The 8,317-nt window shown below is 34.3% G+C and overlaps 1 protein-coding gene across 1 annotated transcript in view; it reads right to left on the reverse strand.

Annotated features, from left to right (window-relative positions):
* Positions 1 to 1,574: 1,574 nt before the first annotated feature.
* SLC35F5 (solute carrier family 35 member F5) overlaps positions 1,575 to 8,317 on the reverse strand; it is a 43,951-nt gene continuing 37,208 nt past the window's right edge. The window contains exons 14-16 of the mRNA XM_029226092.1: positions 6,183 to 6,337; positions 5,576 to 5,662; positions 1,575 to 2,420 (exon numbers count right to left, since the gene is read on the reverse strand). Of these exons, the coding sequence (XP_029081925.1) occupies positions 5,587 to 5,662; positions 6,183 to 6,337 (231 nt within the window). The 3' untranslated portion in view covers positions 1,575 to 2,420; positions 5,576 to 5,586. The remainder of the gene's footprint in view (positions 2,421 to 5,575; positions 5,663 to 6,182; positions 6,338 to 8,317) is intronic.

The raw sequence follows: 8,317 nt of genomic DNA on the forward strand, positions 1-8,317 counted from the left end.
TAATTTGAAACGTTATACAATAATGGAATTTAAATTATGTATGGGAAGAAAAGTAGAAGACTGAAACAAGGTATTAGAAATCCCTATTTGGGTCTTTAGATTCAGAAAAATATAATCACAGGCCAACACTGTTCCAACAGAGATGAAGGACATTAGCAGTTACTTGAGTGTAACCTCTCCCAACATTTCCAAAGGCCTGCAGTGTGGTTGCTGTGACCCTAGGGCCCTGATACTTAGAATTCTGGGTAATCACAGAATGAAAGTAATCTACCATAACTTAATTTTCTGAGAAGGTGAACCCTTAACTACAAGGTGCAGAAAGGAAGTCTTCAACTGCTCACTTGCCGTGGCTACAGTATTCAAATACCAAAATCATTTAGATAAATATAACCTGGGAGAAAAAACAATATGTAAGTTGGCAAAGCAGCAGTAATCCCTACTTTCAGCTAACCAATGTAATTTTGCTTCCTTCTAAAGAGGTTCTTTGACAAAAAGCATAGCCTAGTGGAAGACCTCCTCAAGATTTATCCAGTATGTTAACAAGGCTGACTACTTCTGGAATCCTGAGTGACAACACATGATCTGTATGACATGTGAACATAGAGCACATGGACAACCAAAAAATTCTAAGTTCAACCTCTTTTCCTACCATATTTACAGAAAAATTTAAAGCTTGAATTTCACTGACACTGTTTCAACTATTTCATCCCGTAAACTGCGGAAAGGTACTGGCGAACTGTCAAAACAGCAAAAACATGAAGTAGAGGGGTATACAGATAGGGAACGTCAACCAAACTTAGTCTTTGAGTAACTGAAATGTACTTCATTAGTTCTTTTCAAGAGAAAATTTCTTCGAAGTCCACATTCTTTACGTGCCTTTAACCTGTGCCAAGCTCACAAAATCAGGATTCTTTTCGGTTTAAGATTTATTGGTGGCACCAAATAGGATAACATCTATTTTTAAAACTTAATGTTATCAACAATCTTTTAAATTAATATAATATAAAATCTCAGGACAAGCAGAAAGATGGCTAAACTTCATTTTAGACTTACGGTAACATCGAAGCAATTTTAAGAACGTGAATAAGACGAACTGAAGCTAAATATTGCAAAGGGAATTTTTAAAAATCAGATGTGTTAAGAAATTTTGAAGAGAAAGGAACTAATCTCACAAAACTTGAGAAGGAAGTACGTTCTGATTAATCAAAAGCCTGGATGAATCCTGAGACATACATTCATCCTCTGAGGGCTACAGTGAGTAGAGTCCAGGAGCTGCTGCACAATAAGGACATATAAGACCTAAGTTTAAAAGTTAAAATCAGGAGTATTTATATTTAATGTAAACTTGGTAAAGGAAATCTCCAAATGTAATTTTTAAAGTAGAATTTCTTCTTGCCTTCCTTCCTTTGGTTTTTAACCATAAAAATTTATTTAGGAAAACTAAAATTATTTAAAGAAGAGGCATCCAGTTCTAGGATAATTTGGCACATTTATATGTGAAAAAAATCAGAAACCAATTGATAAATCTATAATACACACACATATATATAAACATTTTATTTTAATAATACTCTTTATCACTTCAATTTACATCATTCCATTATGAAAATGTTTAAGAGAGGATATTTCTTCAAAACTCTAAATAAGCAGAGCTTTATCAATTAAACTTACAGCAATACAGTCTTTAGAAGTACATGATTCTTCATTTTACAATAATACTTCTCCTTTAAAAATCTGTCATGGTTTGTCACAGATTTAAAGTAGAAGGCACCTAATGCTATGAAAGGATAATACAGTATATGTAGTGTAAGTGAACCAGATCTTTTCGATTCTTTCTAAAGTCGATTCTTTCTAAAGTCCTACCAAATATCGATTCTTTCTAAAGTCCTACCAAATTTGTGTGAGTATATTTGCTGCATAAATTAAACATTTTTCGTGTTGTTAATTTGTAATATTCTACAAAACTCAAAAATATAATCCATACCTATTATAGGCAACTTATTTTAGCATCTTACCTGTAAGAAACACCAATCTATATACTTAAAATGATTTCTTGAAAACATTTTCATAATGTAGTCCAGCATTTAACAAATAATATGTGAAAATAAAGTCTCCAGAACATTAAAATTTTATCCCTTGATTAGTCCAAATTATTTCATCAGCTGAATTCCTTGAGATGTGTAAGGCAGGTTGGTCCTTCAGATGGACTGTAGACTGAAACTTCCTATAACTGTAGTGATATGTACAGAGCTACATAGCAAAGTACTTCATTATGAAAATGAAGAAAACAGACAAGAGGAAAATATGTTTTAGAGTTCCAAAGAACTGAAACTGCTATTTTTCGGACTAGGCACTGAAACATTTTTCTACAAAAACTTGCCAGAGATTGTCTCTTCACCGTATATTGTTCCATTATCAAGCTAAAAATAAAAACAAACACGGGATCATCATTAGATTACAACTGTCATAGCTTTAATTTCTATAGTTTATATTTTAAAAAGAAAATTATCTTACCATTGGAATATATATCAAACACAGCCTATATACTTAATAACTGGATACCAGAACTTGAGGTGAGTTCTAAGAACTCATGAAAGTGAGTTCTAAAGCAATGTCAAAGGCTGACATCCAATACTACTTTAAGATCACATAATAACAGTTTTATTCAAGGTACATTACACCATTACCCCTGTCAAGACAAAGACTGCTGCCCAACCTGCCCTACTTTATTCTACTCTATTGTAGTCCATCTTCTTCAGTCTTCACTATCTCCTCTTTATCCAGCTCTCACTTCCAAAAATATCTGGGTGAGGGTGGGTATGAGTGTGAGTATGGGAATAATGCACAGCATACTAGGGAGGGAAAATGTATAAATTATAGCATTAAAAAGCTTTAAAGAATAACTATTTGCATTTTTAATTTTAAAAATTAAAACAATTTTAAAAGAGCAAAATATACATAGTTCTACTCTGTTCCCAAAACCTCAGTAAAAAGATAATAAAGGGATTTTTTAAAAAAAGTATAAACCACATGGACATAGAGAAGAACAGAGACAAGAAAAGAGCAGCCAACTCTTAGCTAGCAATGAAGAAATACAACCAGATGCCTCTGTAAGGAGGGGTGAAGAAACAACTAGAAGTAGGCAGATTGGTACAAAGTTTATAGAAAAAGCAGTTAGACACTCAGATGCCCGCCCCTCACATTTCACAGCTGGTCAAGTGCCTCTTCTCTATCCCAGGAGAAGATCTGAGGTTTATTCTCCAAAAAGGGTAGTAACAGAGGGTCTCTGGACTGGGGAAATGCCAGGCACAAACCTACATGGCTCAGGTAAAAGTAACATTTATATAGGCATAACAATGTAAACACTGATTACACATCTATTCAAAATCACAGAATAAATATCCTGAGATGATGAGGAGGTAGGAATGATACAGGGCTGGAAGGCAGGCAAGTGCGGTGGGAGCAGAGGAGGGGGAAACTGAAAGTAACCTGTCCTCATGTGCCATAGTGGGAAAACCAACTGAAGAGGCCTGAAACTGAGAAATCAAGAAATAGAAGTATAAGCATGGTACTTAGATGGAGAGGAAAATATGAAACAAATCAATGAAGAGTTTAAAGGGACTCCTCAGGGTGGGAAAAGAATGAAAGCAGGATAGGCAGTGCAGGGCAGGGGATAGCTGCATTGTACAATAAGAATTGTAGAACTCTAACTCTTCAAACTATGTGCATATATAACCATCCTAAGAGGAAAAACTAGAATAAAAAAAGACCAATCAAAGAAAAACATAAAACCAAGACAAATAGCCTTGGGTTAGACGTGAATTTACCATGAAGATAAACTTAAGCTTCATGGCCAATGTGAGTGCAAGGAGTTGACAGGAGTTGTTCAATGTTCTAGGTGAAGAGGGGAAGCCCAGGTGTAACCAAGAAACATTTCAATGTAAATCGTCTAAAGTTATCTCAGAAGAAAGGGACCAGAATTTCCAGAATTTCAGTAATTTATTGTGATCTCTTGCTCTAAATAAATAATTGCTTTCCTACCTACCAAAGATATACGGTGGATATATTTCAAGGACTCATTAAGAGAAACATAAACTATCACGTACTCTTTCTGTCATGTAAGAAATATATAAGATACTATTTCTTAAAATTAAAAAAAAATGTGGAAATGTTCTCGAAACATTGTTAAGTGAAAAGCATAGTCAGAGAATCAGGATATATATTGTGCCAGTTGTGGTAAACACACACACATACATGGAGAAGAGACTGGATATACACTGAAGTATTACATTTTTTCTTAATTTTATACTCAGAAAAAAATATTTTTCTAAAGTGTATCATTAAGTAAAATGATGACCATTAGCATGAATATAAGTAATAGTTAAAACTTGGAATCGCAGGCTTCCCTGGTGGCGCAGTGGTTGAGAGTCCGTCTGCCGATGCAGGGGACGCGGGTTCGCGCCCCGGTCCGGGAAGATCCCACATGCCGCGGAGCGGCTGGGCCCGTGAGCCGTGGCCACTGGGCCTGCGCATCCGGAGCCTGTGCTCCGCGACGGGAGAGGCCACAGCAGTGAGAGGCCCGCGTACCGCAAAAAAAAACCAAAAAAACTTGGAATCACTTGTGATTATTTTGTAGTGTATAGAAATAGCAAATCACAATGTTTTGTACCTGGATCTAACAGTGCTGTAGTTCAAGTATAATTTAATTTTAAAAAATAGATAAAAAATTTTCAATTGCCTTATTTTAGGACCATCTTGTCAATTTCCACAAGAAAGCTCATTAGAATATTGACTGGGATTGCACTCAATCTATAGATCAGTTTAGGGATAACTGGCTTTTTAATAGTACATCTTAATGGGTTGAGTCATTCAACCCATGAACACATTATTGTATCTCTCCATTTACTCATATCTCTAATTTTTCTCTGAATTATTTTTTAGTTTTCCATCTACAAGTCTTGTACAATGTTTGTTAAATGTACTTGTAAGTATTTTTAAAAGTTCATTGTTTATGGAATTTTTCTTAATTTCATTTAATTATTGTTCATTGCTACATATAGAAATAATAGGAAGATTTTTTTTATATTGACACTGTGTATGTGATCTTGCTAAACTCAATTATTCTAGTAACTTTTTTTGCTAATTCCTTAGAATTTCTAAATATAATCATGCAATCTGCAACTGAATACAATTTTACTTCTTCCTTTTCAAAAAGCAAACAAACAAACAAAACTTGGGAATCACTTAATTTGACTCAGGTACTATATTGTATGTGTTTTAAACTTACCAAGTATTTAATTCTTCTAACAACTTTGTGAGGGAGGTTCTACTGCAACCCCATTTTACAGATAAGAAAGCTGAGGCACAGTGAGGTTAAGAACGTTGCATAAAGTCACAGAGCTAGTACATAGAGAAGCTGGAATTGGAACCCAGGAAGTTTGACTCCAGAATTGGACTCCCTTAGCTTCTAAGCTGTATTGCCTCTCAAACAACTAATAATGGAAAATCGATTCTGTATTTGAGCAATACAAGAATAAGAACCTTATTCAATACTACTGTCAGCTAACATACAAACCTGGACTACAGCTAACTAGCTCCATCCTCCTGAGAAACACCGTGCATAGGAATGAGACTCTCACACTGTTCGCTGTCTTCTGAAACCCTTAAAAAAAGACAATAGTTAGGAAAGCTTTAGACCTAAGGAACCCTTAAAAATGATCTACTCCACTGGCTGAGGCTTGAGGTCAGACCTAAGACAAGGTCAAGATTCCCCAACAAACTGTCCCAAATTCTTTTTAGAGTAGAATGTAAAAAGGTTTCTCTCTCTTAAAAAGAAAGAAATTGAAAAAAAAAATGGAGGCAATGTTATCATATTTTATTATGAATTTTTTTCAAACAAACAAATGTTTTCTACATTTAAATTTGTTTTAGCAAAGCAGTAAGCACTTTGGTTGTACCTGTGAATCAAAACATTTTTTTTTTTTTAAAAAAGCAGTTGGGAAGAAACTATCTTATCACCTGAAGGGTCTGAACAAATTCTTTTATCTGGCACTGTACATATAAAATTATAATCTTTTAAAAATTCTTCACAGAATCTCTAAAAAGCTAGGCCAGCATGATATGATTCCTAATTTACTTAGTAAACATTATTTTTTAAAAATCTGTATTAGAACTTAACCTACCTCTGAATTCGATGTTTTCTGCATATAAAGGCAAAAATTCTTCTGATTCCCACCATCACAGGATCCCAATTATTATAATGGCACAAGAGAGTTACAATAAAAAATGAAAAAAATACAGGGATAGCGCCTGCAAAAAATAACCAAGAAAACTGCACCTAAAAATAAGAGGTAGAAGAAAAACAAAACACCCACAATTACCATTAAGACACTTTTCCCTTTAACGTAAGTTTTCCACTTATGATAACTTGCAGGAATAAAGTAAAACACCAAGAAAATAATACTAATCTTTGACAACATTTTAAGTATGTTATTATTAAATATAAGGATTCAGGACTTCAACATATTAACCACTTGCTTAAATTACCAACAAAAATACTTCTTGCTTGGAAAATAGCCTAAAGGAAAGCATGCTTTTCACTAATAAGTACAGGCATAGTACATCAGAAACAGAATTATGAAATTTTAAGCATTTGCCTTACACATCACATTGCCCATAGTTTCTTTACTGATTACTGCCTGTTCTTAAGTTGATTCTTCCCCTTTAGCTCCTGAAGTCATTTTTAAAAACTCCCACTTTTGAAAAACTAGGTTATGCTATTGCTATGATATGTTGTGTTATGTTATGGTTCTTAAGACAGTACTAAAAACAGATGAAACTCAAGTAAAACTTTTGCAAACATTTTACTGATGAAATATAGCTTGATTATCTAGTAACAAATGAAACAAATTTTCAAAAGGAAATCATAACTAAGTAAAATAAAGATTACAAAGAGAAATACTTTCAGGGGTGAGGAGCCCTCAGATCGCCAAGCCTGACCCTCCAATCCATCATTTTATCAGGGTCGTCAAGAAAATTAAAAATGAGACACCATAAAGTTATCAAACCAAAAAAAAAATCTTTCTTTCCTTTACCATCTAGATTCAACTAAGGATCAAAAACAATTGCTAAAAAGAGCCTGCACTGATTAACTATTGAGACTCAGCTGCAACACACTGGTGGTTTGCTTTCAAAATAATGACAAAAACAGTAACTCCTATCTTTAAAATAGGGAAGAAAAATTCCTTGCCCTCTCTAAGCATTAAAAAAAATGAGGCTGAGAATCAAAGGCAAGACTCCCTCTTGTGGAAAACATATACTATTCCATTTCATACCACCCTTTAGTCAGAGTAAAGGGGTTTTGTGAGAATAATGGTTTCTTTTATGAGGGACTCATAATGCGTAACACAAGAAAACCCACTGACAACTTTTAACATGCACGTTCTGCTTGTATGGTACACACACATACAGGATAAGTATAGGATATAAGTCAGGATAAGAACACCCAGCAGTAAGTACTAAAAAGCCTTCACACTGTTATCAAAGTATTGGTATAACATATTCTTGGAATATTTGCCAGAATATTTAATAATCTAGAAAAACCATGATGAACTTAAATGACTGAAGAAAGGAAAAAGTATAAAGAACTTCTGACTAATGAGAGTTAAAAATGCAGATATACAATGGAACAGGATAGAAAGCCCAGAGATAAACCCACGCACATATGGACACCTTATCTTTGATAAAGGTGGCAGGAATGTACAGTGGAGAAAGGACAACCTCTTCAATAAATGGTGCTGGGAAAACTGGACAGGTACATGTAAAAGTATGAGATTAGATCACTCCCTAACACCATACACAAAAATAAGCTCAAAATGGATTAAAGACCTAAATGTAAGGCCAGAAACTATCAAACTCTTAGAGGAAAACATAGGCAGAACACTCTATGACATAAATCACAGCAAGATCCTTTCTGACCCACCTCCTAGAGTAATGGAAATAAAAACAAAAATAAACAAATGGGACCTAATGAAACTTCAAAGCTTTTGCACAGCAAAGGAAACCATAATCAAGACCAAAAGACAACCCTCAGAATGGGAGAAAATATTTGCAAATGAAGCAAATGACAAAGGGTTAATCTCCAAAATTTACAAGCAGCTCATGCAGCTCAATAACAAAAAAACAAACAACCCAATCCAAAAATGGGCAGGAGACCTAAATAGACATTTCTCCAAAGAAGATATACAGAATGCCAACAAACACATGAAAGAATGCTCAACATCATTAATCATTAGAGAAATGCAAATCAAAACTACAG

The sequence above is a fragment of the Monodon monoceros genome, unplaced genomic scaffold, assembly GCF_005190385.1.
Source record: "Monodon monoceros isolate NGI ecotype Baffin Bay Population unplaced genomic scaffold, NGI_Narwhal_1 Super_Scaffold_16, whole genome shotgun sequence".
NCBI lineage: Eukaryota > Metazoa > Chordata > Mammalia > Artiodactyla > Monodontidae > Monodon > Monodon monoceros.